Here is an 18,528-nt window from a genome sequence, read left to right as displayed (position 1 = left end):
ATGTTCACCATAAGCAGTTTTTGAGGATATTCAGAGCACCTAAGAAGTGTTCTTTGTACGTGTATCAATTACACCATTAAAATCACAAGGTGCAACTACAGAAGCAACAAGACAAGCAACATTTTACAGAACTGGCAAGACAAATCTGTTATGAAACAGTGAATATCCTTATTCACTATTCCAAGTGAAAATAACAAAACCACAGATATGACTGGAATTACCACATTTGAGATATTAAGGTAGGTTGGCACGCATAAACCAAAGAAAGGTATTTTCACAGCAGGTATCTGCCAAAGAGCTACAAATGCCTGCAAAGACAACTGTCGGTTTGACAGACCCTACTTCTGTCTCACCTGTTGAATACCTGCTGGATATTGAACTATGGATATATTGGACCTGGGCTGGATGAATGGAGCACGTTACACATATATACATATTGGCCAAGAATTGCCTAGCACACTGCTCAGGAGGGGTGACACAAAGAGTGCCTGATACTGTTACCTCTCCACTTCCTGCAATTCTCCTATCAACCCAGTTTCACATTGGGCTTGGCTCCATATGTACATAAGAAAACCTGCCACATGAAACCACACCAGGTCTGTCTTTTGGGTTTGGGGTTGTCTTGTGAGATGACTCCCATTATTTTTCATCAAACCTCTTTATGAACTGCAGAATACACTCATAAGCCAAGAATTCTGGCTCATCTACATTTGAAGAATAGGAATTTCTAAAATTATACCAAGTCTCTCTCTCTCTGCTGTAGTAAGTCTTGGGCTATTTTAACTCACGTTTACTGCCAGTAGCCAGAGGGCAATTACAAGAATTCAAGAGTGCAAAGACACCGTGTTGCCTCTGACACATGTATTAAATCTGAACTGTGATACTTCTTACAGCTAAAGCTAGTTTTACAGTAGCTGGAAAGTCTGTCTACAGCTACAGTGTTCCTACAGAATTTATGTTAGTTATATACATATTGCCAGGACTGCATCCAGGTGCTCAGAATTGAACAGGCTCATTATTTGTGGAAGTACTCTATTTTAGGACTTCTTCTATTTGGCAAGCATAAAAAATTAAAAGACTAGAATTTGAGGCTGACATATGAATGCATATAATTCACGTTATTACATTTTCATTAGATATCATTAATTAGCCAGCGTAAAAACCACTCATCACAGCTCTAAATTTGATTCACCACCTAAATCAAACTTAAACCAAAAAAAAAGTTACTTTCCAAAGTGAAATCACTTTTAGTAGTGCATTTTAAACATATATCTAAAATATAAGGAACAACGTAGTCCCCATGAACTCAATTAGTAGTCCCCTATTCTCTCAATTACTGTGACCTATTGTTCTGTGACCTAGGAGGAAAATTACACGCTGAAGCCACTCCTCTGGACTGTCTTCAACTGACCACCACACAAAGAGGTTTGCAATGTCTGAAGATATACTGAAAGGACATGTTGTCTTCTGAGCAACAGCTACGAGATGTGGCAAGAGTCTCCAAATAGGTTTAAAATAATGAGGAATTTAAAGAATTGGATTTAATGCTTTGTAGTGCTCATAGCTTTACATAGGTCCTGCAAAATAGAAAGAACTGTATTTTCCACTGGTAATAAAAAGAAGCAACTGCCACGTTGAAGATCAAGGCTTTGAGCTAACCACAGCTAACCTCTGGCTTTTCAAAGAACAAACACTGAGTAATGTTAGCTAGGTATACAATGTAATAAAAGAGAAGCTGTTCAAAAATTGTCAAGTCTATCACTGGGAAAGACTGAAGGAAGTTCACTTTGCATCACTTTTTCTTCGTATCTATGCATTATTGAGTTTATATGCCTTAGGCTGCTAAACAGGTCAGTAAAGTAGATTAAATCATGCCCATAAAAAGAACTGAGAAAAGTGAAAACAAGGAAAAATAGACAGGATTTAAAAATTATATATAATATATAAAACATTTCACAGTATATATTGCTTGATGTTTACTTTAATTATGGTTTAGAAATTGTGTAACGCCGTAAAATTGTTTGGAGATGTTGCCAAAACAATCTTTTATAATATTAAATTCAAGGTATCACCCTAAATTAGCTCTAACAATAATACATATCGACATAGGAAAGTGGGCACTTAAGCTACGAAAGAAAAACAAAAGAAAACACAAAGAAAGTTCTTTACACAGCATCTTGCCAACTGACAGGAAGGAGGAACAAGACAGATCTGTTTTGCCAGTTTCTGAGGCCAACAATATAAAATGTTACATAAAGCAAAACCACTTAAGCATAACAACAACAAAAAGGGCAATCAGCATACTTACCATTTCATCCACAGAAAGGACAGACTTAAGACAGAAGAAAAGAGTTCCGTAATTAGAGAAATAGGTAATAGGAACTTTAAGAAAAAGCAGTAACATAAATGACTTATTCCAAAAGAAATGCACTAGCAGACTATGCATTTTATTAGAAGACAAAAAAAAACACACACATTGCTGTGACTGTACCTAGAAACAATTTTGACATTTTTCAGTGAAAATCATTTTTAAAAAATCCTTGCTTCATTGTAGTACTGAAAACACTACTTTCTCCTAAAATACCAAGGATCTCCACAAAGAGCAGCAAGATAACATTATAAGTATTGTAACATTTGACTGAGAGGAAAAAAGTATCTTCCAATAGAAGAGGGCACATTTACTTCTTGGCTGTACTCAACTATTAGCTAAATAATTTATAGAGCACTTCTCTGAAAGTATCACAGAAAATACTTTCTATAATACAGTTTATGATACAGGCAGTAGACTACTTCCTTTCAGAAAGGATGAGAAAATACATATTGCAAGAGTGACATACAGGATGGGGAGAGACAGCAATAAAGATATATGAACTGCTGAAGACAAAAAAAAATCCTAAAAAAAAAATAGGAAACTTCATTCTCTTACAACGAAAGAGTTATTGTGCCTGGACTAAGCAAATACACCACTCCTAAAAAGGGATTCAAGCTAAACCACATGATGCAATCAATTACCTCGCAATCTGGAACATTTGAAAGTGTCTTTGTTCATCGTCATGTACAATTTTACAGTGCGTAGAATATACTTTTATGCTAAGAATTTACATACAAAAGAAGAGTGGTTCTTAACAAGGAAAGCAAGTAGTTAACTTCTCCAGAACTTTACTTCCCCATCGCCTATTCTGTTGACATAATCCCTCTTTGGCCTAGAGGTTTCTGACTGCCAGAAGGTCAGCGTGACAGTTTTTATTTACCTAAAACTCAAACTTCCCATTTTATTGTCATTTAAGCAAGTTCAATTTTGCTTGTTCAAGCTGCCAGAGCTTTACAGCTTTCCGTATCTACGACAGTTTAAAGGCGAGTTTCTCTCCATTGAAACTATAAAAACACTAAAGGTGAAGTAAAACAAACTCAAAAGATTAGACCTGATGTTTATAAAAAAGGAGTAACTATATGGAATTAAAGAGAATAATAGCCTAGAATGATAAGAAATTCAACTTCAACATGGATAAAATCCGAAGCAATACAAGAAACATTTACTTAATGTTACTTGTCTGAAACTGATGTCACTTTTATGGAGATTTAATGTATCTTCAGAAATTGCTTGTAACAAAGTAAGGGGAAACAAATGTTTGAAGTAGGATTACATCACTCTGAAAGTCTCATTAATGGAATTTAGGGACCAAAATTATTCACAATTTGGGCTGGCTAAAAATTTTGTTTCATGTAAGCCTGAAGGCCAACCCTTACAATATGTGGATTGTATTTAAGTAATTCTTATTTTCAGGCCCAATTAATAACAACTCATACGTAAGGTATATTTCAATACAGAATAAATGATGATCAGACAACCCAGAAAATATTACTCTTTATACTGAGCATGCATGAAAGTATGTAGACCTAAGAACATACCTGTAATTCAGATACAGATTTTTAGATCTGAACCAGAAAGAATTTGGGTTAGCCCTCTTATTCAGTGATGCACCTAGATAGCTTTTAAGCCTGACAGACAGTCTTTTACTGTGTTTTATTATACATTTAATTAAGAGGGCAAATATAGCAGAGGAGACTAATCTAACGCACCACAGCTGTTGGAACTACATATTTGGAACCAACATACAGACCAATTTTAAGAACAGCTAGACTTTGAATTATGACAAGAGTTGGAAACCACAATCTATACAGCATTACTTCATTTTTTAATTTAAAAAGTCTCAGTGTTAGAGCTTGAATCTGTGCTACAGCTAGTAGGCATACTATACTCTGGATATCAATTGATGTCAACTAACTGCATAATTAGTTATGGTTATCTTCTGGTGCATTTTTAAAAGGTCTATGTTTCTCAGAAACATATTTCACAAGATTATCACTGGTCTACTAAGTCCTTTTGTGATAAGTCTGCTCAATGTAGAAATGGTGGAGAGCAAAACAATCCCATTCTTACTCTTACCAGAATATACCTACAACAAGAACAAGCCCTCTTTAGGCTTTTTTACAACACGTGAAGATTTGGTTGTAGTTTTATACTGGAAGCTGTCTTTGCAAATTCTGCCTATTTAAAAGCAATATCATCTAACAAAATATATATCTTTTTATTTCATATATATCTTCTTATTTCAACAAACCCCTTAGAAAAGGTTTATGTAAAACAACATAAGCTCTTATTCATTATTCTGATGTTATTTACATTTTTAATGGTTCCTAGCAACCAATCATAAGCTTTATTTAAAAGAGAAAAAGCAATCTCTCTCCAATGTTTTTAAGGTGAAAATTTGTAATCGGCTTATTCATAACTTTCAAGAAAGAACTTCAGCCAGGAGAAGGAAGAGGCTATAATCCTCAACTCAAGCCACCATACTCACCAGTTTCGCCTTAATAGCCCCAGAATCAACATTCTGACCAGTTTTGGCGTGTAGCTGAAGCTGAACAGCATGGAGTTGCAGGAGCTGATCATGGACTTCTTTTTCCAATACTGCTTTCTCTGCCTGTGTTTCCGTCAGTTCAGACTTCAGATCAACTAATTGTGCCTGGAAGATATAATCCATCATAGTAATTAGAATGATGATTAAATGTGGTCATCAGAACTATGATACATAAATACATATTTTGCTGGCACATTTTACAGACAAATGCTGTAAGACAGATAAGAGTTCATGCTGTTCCTCTCTAGCCCTATTTAAGGGCTACATCACCTGCAGGCTTTTCTCCTCCTCAATTGCCACCACGTTCATTCATCCACAGACCAAGCATCAAACCACCGTACTGCTGAAAGTAACAGTGGCTGGGTTTTTCCTCATACAGACAATGGAATCTCATCCTCTCTGACACAAGGCAATGGCATTAAAACCACAACGGGATTTACAACTGCAGCAATGTAAACACAATGCACATTTTCATATGACTAAATCTTACTGGAAAAGAAAAAAAGATCGAAGTAAAATGGCAATTATTAATGCAGTGCAGAAATCAAGCAACCCAATTTATATTTGGTCTACTATCAACAACTGAGCTGAAACAGTCAATTAGGTAGGCAAACCAGGAACCATGAATTAACATGCCCCTAAAAACATCTGTAGAAAATCACAAATAATAGCTTTTAACTCAAGAAAAAAAGATTTGAAACATTTTAAATACAGTTTACATGTAATATTTGTATCTAGAATAAAAGAACAAGTTTACATTTTTACCAGGCTACTTGCTATCCTTAAGTTCAAGTAGCATTTTAAAAAGTGAAATCGTATCTGGAATACTTTAAGGCCATATTACTTTAGAGAAATGGGTTGCTTACAAAACCTTATCATTCTCCCCAGTAAACAGCCATGCCTCAAGTCTCTCTGCTGTGCATTATCTGCCCCCAGGCAAAGACAGCACACACCTGAACTGAAGCAGCAAAAGGATGTCACCAGTATATGAGGTGATAATACGGCAGATAACTAAGACCTTAATAAGGAAGGTACAGTTTGACTCAGTCACAATTCCATATAATGTATAGCAATATTACTTTTAATTATTATATAATGCATAATTATATTACTATATCCTTTAAGACACTCCTTTCATATGGGTACTAATACATAGTTAACATAACTTTCATTCCATTTTACCCTCCCACACAAACTCAGGTGTTCTAATTCAGAATGTCTGGATAAGCAGAAAGTAGTGGAGCAGATAAATCACAGTCCAATTTTGTCCAGCCTCACCTGGCCTATAAGGGACAGAGCAGAATTTAGAAAAGAAGCACATCTGCATCTCTGTGCAAATTACAAGAGCAAGAAGGATGGCTACTGGTTTTACACCATGGATGATCCTCCAAAGAGATTAAATAGACTGTTAAACTCGCAATAAAGAAACAAACAAACAATCAACAACAAAAAAAGAAACCATGCAGTACTCTCTGTAGACGACCTAGAATTTAAAAACCTATCTTAATGTTTTAATAAAAAGCAAAATGAGAAATGGTACCAGTGCACACCACTGAAATAGTCTATTTACACATTATAGAAGGTCATAAACCTATTCCAGGAACAGATGCAGGTACAAGTCACACCCAAAAGGAAATATAATAAGCTGGTTTCGAATCCTATGTCCTACTTCTATGAAGGATAATAAATCTTCACATTATTTCACAGAAATCCTGCCTTTCTCAGCTTGGCCAGTTCACCTCATTCTCCAGATCAACTTAGCATAATCAGAGAAATCTGTTTCTAATACTCGAAGATATTTCCTGTATGACACACGATGAGGGGCCCTCATATGACTCCTGCCAGCGCTGTTTTTTGATTCCCTGTTCCCTCAGTTACATTATAAAAGAAGCACATGGAAAGCCCACCGGAAAATCAGCAGCTCTACGTTCCCTTTTGGAAGGCACCCAGTAAAACTGGAGAGGGGGCAGAGGCAGGAGACAAAACGAGGAGCACAAACCAGACCCATGGACATCTACTTGCTCCGAGAGCACCGCTCGCTGCAGGGGGCCGGGGCTCCACACAGCCGGGTGCTGCCAGCCCCTGTAACGATCGTGTTTCAATCTCTGTCAGCAAACCCAGGATGAATTAATGCTGCAGACGTAGCTGTACCAATCCTTGCATCAGCAACTTCTTGGATGCTCTCTCCAACAAGGCTGTCAGAGGAGAGACACCACACATCTCTCTGTACACATACCTGTAAGCGTGCTGTGCTCAGGGCAGGTCACCTGCGGCTGCCCTCGGAGCTGCCGAAAGCCAGCTGGGGGCAGCGGTAACAGGCGGCCGCCCATGGGCACCCCTCAGCTTCACGGCTGGGAGAGCTGAGGAGAAGCCACCAAGCAACAGACAGAGAACAGAAACTTCTGCTGGGGAACTGTCGGGGGCAGAGCTTGCGGGGAGGGCAGGATGCTCGACTTCATTTCGTCCTTGAACGTGGTGATTCATCCAGGAGAAGAAATAGGGGAGGGGGCTCTAAGCAAACAGCAATTCCTTCAAACATTTACTTTATGTGGCATATGAAGCCAGTGGTACAAATTAAAATACGGTTATAGTTTACACACCTGAAATAACACCGGGGGGTGTAGCCACACCAAATTTTTATAAAATCCCTACTCCATGATTAGGGAGTACCACTGGAGTACACATGGTAAATTCTAAAAAAAATGCCACCCTGCTGCTAATTTTCTATCCTTATTATTAACAGAATAACTGGTTTTATTGTTTTATTTCAAGAGTTGGACTTGATGATCCTTAAGGGTCCCTTCCAACTCAAGATATTCTATGATTCTATGATTTCTGGATTGACACAGGGGAACCAACATGACTCTTATTCTGAAGTTAACGTTACACAACATCAAACCAAAGGATTGCCACAAAGTAAGCACTATAAAAATGCTCTAAATGTGAATATCTAACCAAATACAGAAAGCATGTTATTTCCCCTAAAAAGTACACAGAACAGCTGATCTACCATCAGTCTTACAAGTGATCGTACAAAGCACATGCCCCTAGTAGTAACAAACATGGTGACACTGTAACGCTCAACAAATTAACTTGAAGACACAAAAATTATTACAGGGCAACGATTTTTAGAAGTTCTAAAATGTTTCAGTATACTCTTATTGCAAGAAGCTCCCAAAACAGAAGCAGGAACCATATACCATTTAATTCAAAAGCTCATAAACTTAAAAGTCTTTCATTTGATCTTCCAAAAATTACATACCTTAAAAAAAAAACACACATTTGCACTATTAGGAATGAAATGCTGTGCATCGTTCCCACCTGAACTGGAAGAGGCACTTGAGTCATCTGCTACTAACCCAGTAGAGTAAATACAGTCTATCAAGGCCACAGACAATCAACAAAGATGTTAGTTTTATAACACTAATAGCACACGCCATGCAGAGGTAGAATATGCCCTTCTGAGTCCTAGTGACACCAAAGGAGAGTGCAAATAGAGGAGGAATTAATTTACAGTCAAAGTTTCTAAAATTGCAGTAACTACTCGTGTTCATGGCAGGAAATACAAGGTCAGCTATCCTCTTCCACCAAGGCACAAAATCCTCTTTATTACAGCATACTACCGTGCAGCTTTGCAATTATTGCACGTGATTCTATCAAAAGCAAGACAACGCTTAAGTTTTTCTCTGCTAACTCACTTGTGAGCCCGAACTCTAAGCAACATACGGTAGGACTGGGCTGTGGCTCTTGGAAGTATGATTTAATCACAGCAATTACTCGTTTAATTTAAACACAGCATTACTGGTCATGGCTTTCTATTTACCCTTCCTACTGCAACCATCCTACTCACTCACACAGCCAGTTATACCAGAATTACTCCTTGGTTTCCAACCTTCTCCTCACTGCTGTGAATAAAACAAGCAAACCTTGAAGACTGAGGTGAGGAGAAGGATGGTAAATTCAGAAGCATTTTTTTTTGTTCTGTTCCTACCCAAAGTACCAGAAAGCACATGCTATTTTAGAAAGAGCAATTGCTTCAGATTACTATCACATTGGTCTTATAATCAATCTCCCTTTAAACTCTTAAAAAAAACATGCAATTCAAGTGAATTGCAGATCTTAGTCAAATTAATCAAACATTAAAACAGAGTATTTATCTTCCAAACAATCTGAAACACACAGATGATAACAGAAGAACAGTTAAAAAATGCTAACTAAATACTTAATTCTGGGGCATATTTTGCCATTTGCCATTTGTTTGTACTTCAGAGATCTTACACCTATGAGAATCACAGCCAAATGTAACTTGAAATAACTCAAGAACTTATAAATTACTGTTTTTCCCCCCATAGGAGATAAAAGAAAATAAATCATGGCATTAAGCAACAAATTCACTTATTCCACAGAGCTTTCAAAAACACTATTACAAGTAAAAAAAGAACCTCTCAACAAAACAGTGCAGACATAACGACCTTCTATTTTTTAATCAACAGTTCATATTTCTTGTTTAAACAGTTATGAGTTATGAAAAAAATGTGTTTGATATAAACGGTCTTATGCTAAATATGTATGTTAAGCTGTCAATATAATAATTGCAGTTTACATGCTGGGATTGACTGCATTTACTATCATGGAGTCTTAACTAATTGTTTTCATCTGGAGGGAGAGAATTTATGCATCTTAGAAACAAAACCATCACAGTGCTCTTCTGATTACTTTACATCATATCCTGTAATTTTTCCATATGTAGGTCATATCCTGTGATTTTTTCATATGTAGGTCAGAACCAAAAAAAATAATTCATTCATCTGCTTGTACATTTTTCACAGAAAAGGGAGTGTTAGAATAATTAACCAAAACTCATCGATTTATTTCTGTAAGATCTCAGAGCCATCCTCAGAGCCTATGCTAAGCATTACACATACCAAAAACGTGAGCCGTGAGCCTTGCCCCAGACAACTTACAAAGTAAATATAAGAAGGAAACGATGAATAAATTCAACATGAAAGAGAAGTACAGAGACATTTGTGTATAGAGCTGCACAACAGGAAGCAGGCAGATGGCACACTAAAACCACAAGTTTTTCATAATCATCAGTGCTTGAATGAAGAACTAGAAGATGACAATATCAGGGGCTCCTAGATACAAAGCATCAGAGGAAGCACACTATTATAAAATTTTACGTAAATGTTAGTGCAGGTGGCAAGCAGAGAGCTGGTGCTGGCAGAAAAAACAGCAGCAATGTTCTTAGCAATGTTCAGGAAAAGCTTTTTCATCCTCTGAGCTATCATCCCAATAATTTCTGCAGAATGAACAAGAGTTGTATTTGAGTTAGTAGCTATAGAGAAGTATCTAAACCTTAGCCATTGCCCACATATGAGAACTCATAGCAGAGCCTGGCTGAATTGGAAAGCCATCTTACAGGCCTGAGTATGAGTACAGCAAGGCAGTGGCATTATCACAATCAATAAAAATGAGAGAAAGGCCTGAATTTTCTCTATATAGAAGTGTAAGAAGTGCTTTTGGAGGCTTGTGATAATACACTTTTCACTACCTCAATTTCTAGTTTAAGAATCTTTTAAGTATTTCAAAAATGACTAGGCACAACATTAGGAAAAAAACCACACACAACAGATTTTTGGCCAAGGAAAGCCACTTACATAGAAAAACTTCCATCGTACTACCAGCCTGCAAGTAACCAAAAGTCATAAGCCAAGCACTCATTAAATGCTTTTAAGGTAACAAGTATTATTTCAACATTTTTTTTCATTTTCTTTTGATTTCTAGCCTTTGGAGTGTACCTAGTCTATTTTCATACCAAGCTTCTCCTAAATTCCTAAGTGCCTAGGAATTGGCACATCCTTTATTAAAGGAAGATTATTTTTTTTTCCATCATAGCATCACTAAATTCCAGCAGCTAGAACTTCGAGAAACGTCTAAACCAAGCAGACTAGCAATAAAGAAACACAAGAACTGGTAACATCTCTTTTCTGTCTTGGTTTCCTATACAAGACAGCCTTGTGCAGCCGTTTTATTTATGTGGGCAATTCTCTTTATTCCACCCTCCTCTGCTAATTAGAGCTGAATCCATTTTTGAGGTTCAGAACAAATTCATCAGAGGTGTACAGGTGTGTTATGATCAAAGTTCCTACTACACATAAGTTGTACCCAAAACAGCAAGAAAGAGCAACTGATCAGTGCCCTTGCTGAGGGAAAAGCAAGACTTAAGCTCATTTCTTTAATCCACCCACAGACAAGAACTCAAAGCCAGGTGGCAAAGCAGCATCTGTGCACTTCTGAGCTGGTAGACCGTGCTGCTGCCTCTGGTCTAGACAACAAACCAAAAACATACATAGACAAATGATGGTGTAGCGTGGAAACTCAGATCACAGGAGAGAACCTGGGGTACCTGAATCAGAAGGTCTCAATGACTTAGGAGCGTACTTGCTGTTTACATTAGGGGAAAACAAACAAACAAACAAAAACTAACAAAACACCAGCTTTCTGGAAAAGCAGAAAGTGAGATTTCACTAGTTTCATCCATTCTGTTAAACACCTAAGGGTGCACCTTTTACAACAGCAAAGATTACAAGAAAGGCCCCTGTTGATTAATCTTGCTGTGGGATCAAATCCAAATCAATACGAGATTCTTTTATTTTTTTCATCAGCATGTCCTCATGTAATTTCTACTAGACTCCAGAAAGTTCACCAACATCTGTATTCATCTATTAAAAAAATTCACTCCTGACTAGGAGTATTAACCTGATTTAAAAGCTGAAGGATCTAGGACCATGAAGCAAACACTGCAACTGGTCTTCATCTTCTGCCTTAGTGTAAGCACAAAAAAAGGAATAGAAATATCAAGATGTAATTTATTTTTTAAGACAGAAATGTTGCTTTAAGGCAAAAGTAAGTTAAAAAAAACTGATGTTTTACAAACAATGAAACCATTATTCCTAAGCGTTCCCATAACATTACACAACTGCAGGGTAGAAATCAAATTGCCAAGACATGACATCTGTAGCTCCTACAGCCGGAGGCCTAAACATACTCACAGACAGCAGACACACAAGTGCTGGTGGTTCAGCAGCAGAAGAGCCTGTGGCGGATGCTCACAAAACACGCAGCCAACACACTAACAACTTTTCCTGGGGACCCCTGACTTTGGCAGCAGCCCCTAGATGTGACGTTGTTAAAGCTCCTTGAGTATTATGTTTCTCTAATTGCTGGAAGAAACTATTTTCTCCTTTATTCCACCCGTGTCACTTCAATGCTGAAATTTGCTTAGCCTACAGCTCCCTGAAAGACAAGCCTGCTCTGCCCCAGCCTCAGGCTTGGCTGTTTGACTCTTCCTTCGTACTAAGCACCACTCGCTGCAACGTTTCACACAACCTACCACATTTATAGGACTTGTTTGAAACAGAAACCATGAAACAGATCAGAGCCTTACTGCTCTCACTGTGCTCCTTGCAAAGCCGAAGTGACAGCACTGCACAAAATATGAGTTTCTGAATAAGAGAGACACTTTGGAGTGATAGCCCTTGTTGACTAAAAAACCCCGCCTGCAACAAAACCAACTTACCACTTCTCCATGAACATGAGTAGCCTGTTTCAAATTACTTTAATAGCCTGTATTTACAGATTCTGTAATGAAATTAAAAGTGCTTATTGCATTATTTTTGTGCCCCCTCCCCCCAAAAAAAGGGCATGTGACTTAAATTTAAAGCTTTAACTAAAAAATGTACAAAAAGTTCTTTATCATATGGCTAATAAGAATACTGACACCAAAATTTTTAAGTATGAACTCCCTAAATAAAGACTAGAGCCAGAAGCAAATGGAAAAAAAGAACTCAATTCTCCCTTGAGTGTACACTTATAGCTACTGATGGCAAACCTGCAGTGAAAAAGTGAATGCAGAAATTAGTTATAGATCATTTTATCCATCCTTAATAGATCCCATACAGAAAGCAAACTGTAAGAGACACCTACAGACGCATTGCTCCATTCCTCAGATCCCACTGTGATCCTGACAAATCATTCAGAACACTGGTCAGCAAATCAGAAGGATGCAAAACAATGCGGATATTAATTTTTATCTTCTTTGCTAAGACCCTTCTGGATTTGCAATTACTTGCACACTCTTCCTCCCAACAGTTAAACAATTGATAACACCATAAAACATGTAAAACATCTTAAAATTTGTTTCCATTTTTATGTAGGCTGATATATCACCTAAGGTTTATATGCCAATCATTGATCTTTTTCATTGCTATCATTAAAATAGCTGGTAGTGCAGCACCGTACTATTACTGCCTACTATTACTTTGTTTTTCCTTGGCTTTAGGTACTGTTTCTTGCCTCTGTTTTCCTTTGTATTTGACTGAATCATTCTGATTGTACCTATTTGCAGGAGCACAGACCAGTGCTTTTATGTAATCACTGCCAGTACACTTTGCTGCCAGCACCAAATTCCTGACTGCCTCACACAGACGCTTTTTTCAGGCTGTCCATGCCTCTAATTGCTTATCAAGAATACATAAATCCATTTTTAGAAGTCATATTGGTAGCTTTATGATTGCCATCATTTTGGAAGTTTGACTAACTAAGCAGCATAATTCAGTAAATAAAACTACAAATTCTGAACCAAAACACTAGCTCCCTATTGCTTACTCTTTGGCAGCTCCAAATAAATGAGAAAAGAGGAAAATATGGTTGCACTTTACTACACACCGACTAAAACTAAAGTAAGGTAGTTAAACCTCTAGAATGCCAGGGCTCCTGATACAGGAAAATACAACTTAGGTCATCCCTTTAGAAAGGTGTAGTTATTATGAGAAAAAAAATAAAAAGCATCAAAACTATGGCACAATATAAACCAACTGAAAAATTTACTGCATTTCCGCTAGCTGGACATCTGAAAATCAGTTGAATTCTAGAATACAAAATGAGCTGGATCAAGTCTGGTTCACAACAGACCACATTCCATCTAGAAACAACAGATTTAAATTCCAAAAGAGAAAAACTTTCAAAGGTAAGAGTGTTATAAATAAAATAACAATTCACTAAAATACTGGGAATTTTTAGAACATTTGAAAAAGTAATTTTCTTTTCTCACTGAAGTATTATAAGTATGTTCCCAGTTTTATAGGCACATCTGTCATAGGGCCAAGAAACATCTTGGCATTTCACAGAGGCATTTCTTGTTACAAGACAAAATGGGGATAAGAATTAAAGGACCTTAAAAGAAGGTACGTGCTCCTACCATGTTTAAAAAATCCTCCTAATCAAATAAGCAGGTACAGTTCTGCAGCATGCTCATAAAGATGGACTTGCACACTGTGTGAAAAACCACCCCACACATAAGATACAAGTAAAACAGAAATAAACATAGGTGACTTGTAATTTTGTAGGTATCTTTACATTACCTACATGCACTACATATGCTTTAGCTGTTGTAGTAACAAGCCACTTACAGAAGAATTCAGCTCAAAGGAAGAAGTTCCCTAAACCCGATTCCAAGATCATCAAGGACATAACATTAAACATGCAAATAACCTAAAACATATTCTTAACTGTTTTCCCAAACCCCAGCACATCCATGTGCCAAGTGCCAAGATCAAGGGTGTGCTCTAGCAGACATTCCATTCTAGCTCGTTCACCTAAAATTACAGGATCAGATTGGCAGCCAAAGTACCAACGTCAAGCTCCGTTTGCACTGGCCTCTTAACCTACTACTTTTACATCTACAGAACTTTTATTTTCTGAAAGGAACATGAAAACAGCGCCAGTCAGTACTGTATTTCTTCCAGCTCAAACAACGGTCAAACTTGAGAAACAATTCCCATGAACTTCCCCTCAATTAAGAATCTCCTTAAACCTCACACTGCCTGCCAGCCTGCATCTGCTGATTATAACTCTGGGAGACAGAGCCCCAAAAAAAAAAAAATCTTTCAAAATGGCTGTCACCTCCTTTTGTTCTAACAGCCTGAGGCCCTTACTGTCCTTCAGCAAGACACACTCCTTCGTTTGTTTAGTCAAGTTGGTCTCACAAAAAGACAGTGGCTTCCATCACCCAACGCTGTTTTCCTCTTTGGTAAGTTACTTAATTCAACTCTGCCCCACTGGGACCAGCAGGGAAAAACTAAGAAAACAAATCCTCCTTCCCTTTAGTTTAGTTCATTTGGGACCATAAATGTTATTAGCACAGCAGTACAATTATCACCTTTCATCACTATAAAGCCCAAGTAAACTGATCTGCATACATCTGCTGTGCATCTGCATGCCGTCAGGTTCCTTCCAAAAATAACTTACCTCTCAACCGGCCATGTAATAACTCTCTCTCTGGAAACTACAGGCTGCTTGGAATGCTTCCTTCCCTCTTCTGAAACATCCCTCACACAGTATTTTACCTAAACTCCTCTCTCTAGCAGTAGGTATACATACCAGAACATTTTTACACCAAACTTCCAAAGCAGGAGCTTCCATCCACCAAACCAATTACTCTGCATCTCTTAAAAGCAGTTGTATCAATCAGAGAATGCATATTTAGCTGATTGAGTTGATAAGGCAAGTTCTGAAGCCACATTTTTCATTTCTTGTCTGTAAAACCATAGCAAGACCAGATAATTCTGCTTAAGGAAACAGAATTCACAACCAATAGAATAATACCCGTAATTTTTATTAATTTAGTTCTCCTTTAGAAAACAGTACCACTCATTCAGTAAGGTGAGAGCAAGCAAATGTAGCTGCAGGAGTAAGGTCTTAGCTCTTAACTGACATATCAAAGTATTATTTTCATCCAAACAAAGCCAGGTTTCCGCAGACAGTTTTACCTCATTGGCTTGACAAGTTTCTGTACTTGTCTATAAGCTATGACTAACAACAGTCATGAATGTGATGAAAGCTTCATATAAAAATGCACAAGCAGTATAAAATTACAACTGTCAGCTATTAAGAAATAATTGCAGTTTTAAAAATCATGAAATACAGTAACTTGTACCATTAAAAGTAAAGCTACTGATCACATCCTGAACTTCAGTGTTCATGTTAGCAACTTCTTTCAAAATAGGTAACATTTTGGACAATGAGGCTTCTGACCAGAAGTCTGTGCATGTGAAAACACTCATTCTCAACAGAAATGGCAATTTCCGTTTCAAGTTTATGACTCTAATAATGAGATCCTAAAATTAACAACACTATAACCTTCTAAAGACCTATTTGAAATAATAATTGCTTTACAGGTATGAAGCCTAATACCAGTACCAGGAACAAAAATAATTCAGAAGGTAAAAGGATTTTAGTCACCAGTTCTGGCTTCTCAGTATCGTTTTTTATCAAACATTTAGTTCTCACACTTAGCCATATATAATAATCATGGTATTTAAACTGTGCTCCTTTGCTCTTCAACTCATTCAAGATTAAAGCACGGGCAATTGTTGTTTCGATGCCAAGTCCCCTGATGATTGTAATTAGATACCAAAATATCTCTCAGGATCTTTGTTTCATCTTTTCCTTTCAAAATGGAAAAGCTTGAAACAATGTTTCAAAGAAATATTTACCAAGTATCAACTCATTCTCTTAAAATAACCTGAAAACTCATCTGCTTTACAAATCTGTACACAATGCCCACCTTCCCTGTGCAGTATGCAATAAACACTGATTGTCCACTGCCAACTCTTATATTTTATTTCACCATGGTGGTACAATTAAGTGCTCTGTACAGCTTGACAGTATGCATGCAAGCTGAATACTAAAGCATCTATGACAACACAGCAACATAAAGAACACTGTAAATATCACTACAATAAGTACTCTGGTGAAATAAAGACTGCAATGAACAAAGCTGCTTGGTTAATGGCATCTTTATTCTACCAGGAAATAAACCAATTCTCAGCTAAACTCTATGGACAGTTTGCATAACAAGGTCCTCACTCCAGGAAGAGATCAGATTAAAACCAAAGCTGATTTACTTCACTTCCTACCGCAAGGCAGACCTTCAGAAGAGCAAGTCACTATCTGAAGACTCTTCGATCTCTTTATTATAAAACTAAAATACAAAGGGCTTGAAGAACTGACATTTGTGGCTTGTCATAGTTTCTAAGAAGTTCTTCCCTTTGCTCCTATGTATTTCAAAAAATACTAGAACAAACTAATGAAACTCTAAAAAGCACAGCCTACAAGAGATACTGAAAAAAACTTTTTTTTTTAGCCCAGGGAAAATATAACTTAGAGAAGACTTATCAGCACAGTCCTGTAAAATGTTAGAAGACAAAAGATCGCCTAACATCTGCAACTGTCAAGGACATGACAAATGGCAACCAAACCTACAAAAACAAAGCCTCAGGTTGCAGTAGTTACAAAAAGGCTGTAAAATTCCCCAGAATCTCCTTCCAGAGCGCTCCGGTTCTTGCACAAGTCACAGGACCCGGAGCCTCTTGAGCAACATCAGCACCAGCCAGCTTGGCTCCTGCGAATGCTTCTTCCTTCCCACCCTTACTAAAATGCTGGTTTGGACACGAAGTTGACTTCCCAGCAGTGCTGACGGTCGTTGTTCTCCTCACAGAACACAAAACCTCCACTATTTAAGGAGACCAAGATCAGCAGAGACCTCTCCGACCTCCCTTGGAGCGTGAGGGGACGGGAGGACCTGTCAAGTCTATCCCAAACCCATTTTTTCATTCTGTTCACCTGTAAAGAGGTGTAACATCCTCCTTTAAACTGCTGACTAAGCTTTAGCCATCTTAAAGTTGTATCTTTGTCCCCTTTCCTGCAGGCTTACCAAACTCTCCAGGGACCTAATACAAACTCGGGACCCCTGGGAGGCATCTGCTGCTCCACACCGCTCCCTCCAACACCACAGAGAACCTGGTGTTTGGCAGGCCCACCCCAGAGGCCCTGAGGAGCCCGTGGGGCAGGAGGTTTACCCCACCCCACGCCACCGCCCCGCAGCCCCTCACCTCCAGCTTGTGGTTGATCTGCGACACGGTCTGCGCCTTGTGGCAGAGCTGGGCGAAGCAGGAGCTGAGGCTGGTCATCTTCTGCCGCCCCTCGTAGGTGATGTCGGCCTGGTCGGGGTCGATCTCGCCCAGCAGCAGGTCCACGTCCACGAAGGCCTTGTCGAACTCCTTCTCCAGCACCTCCAGCCAGCGGAACATGGACACCCCCCCGCCCGGCGAAGGCGACGGCGACGGCACCGGGGCCGCGCCGCCCACCCCCCCGACCCCGCAGGCCGCTCCGCCCGGCCCGCAGGAGCCGCCACCGCCGCCTCCCGCCGCCGCCGCCATCCCCGCGCTTCGCCTCGCCTCGCACGGTCTCGCCTCGCCTCAACCGGCCCGGCCCCGGCCCGGCCCCGGCCCCCGAGAGGCGGCGGCGGCGGCGGGCCCGGAGCTGGCGGCGCCGCCACGCAGCGCGGCGAGAGGAGGGAGCCTCGCACGCATGCGCCGCGGCGCTGCCGGGAGGCAGCGGCCGAGCGCCGAGCGCACGATGGCGGCCGCGCCCCGCCCCCGCGGCGGGAGGGAGGCGCAGCCATGTGGCGGGGAGGGGCCGGCGGGCACGGCCTCTCACGGCACCTCCCTCCCTCCCCTCGTATTATTTCTCCCTTAGAAGACTT

General features: G+C 39.2%; 1 protein-coding gene across 2 annotated transcripts in view; it reads right to left on the bottom strand.

The window, feature by feature from the left end:
• The window catches only part of GOPC (golgi associated PDZ and coiled-coil motif containing), a 28,696-nt gene extending 10,372 nt beyond the window's left edge, over positions 1–18,324 (bottom strand). Inside the window, exons 1-3 of one of the 2 annotated variants that reach the window (XM_027454647.3) lie at positions 17,876–18,324; positions 4,860–5,024; positions 2,309–2,332 (exon numbers count right to left, since the gene is read on the bottom strand). In XM_027454647.3, coding sequence (XP_027310448.3) covers positions 2,309–2,332; positions 4,860–5,024; positions 17,876–18,202 — 516 coding nt within the window. In that variant the 5' untranslated portion in view covers positions 18,203–18,324. The remainder of the gene's footprint in view (positions 1–2,308; positions 2,333–4,859; positions 5,025–17,875) is intronic. The other variant, XM_027454649.3, reaches the window with a different exon arrangement.
• Positions 18,325–18,528: the final 204 nt, after the last annotated feature.

Source organism: Anas platyrhynchos, chromosome 3 (assembly GCF_047663525.1).
Source record: "Anas platyrhynchos isolate ZD024472 breed Pekin duck chromosome 3, IASCAAS_PekinDuck_T2T, whole genome shotgun sequence".
In the NCBI taxonomy this organism is placed as follows: domain Eukaryota; kingdom Metazoa; phylum Chordata; class Aves; order Anseriformes; family Anatidae; genus Anas; species Anas platyrhynchos.
Note: the sequence above shows the minus strand (reverse complement) of the source record. Positions and strands in the feature narration are given on the sequence as shown.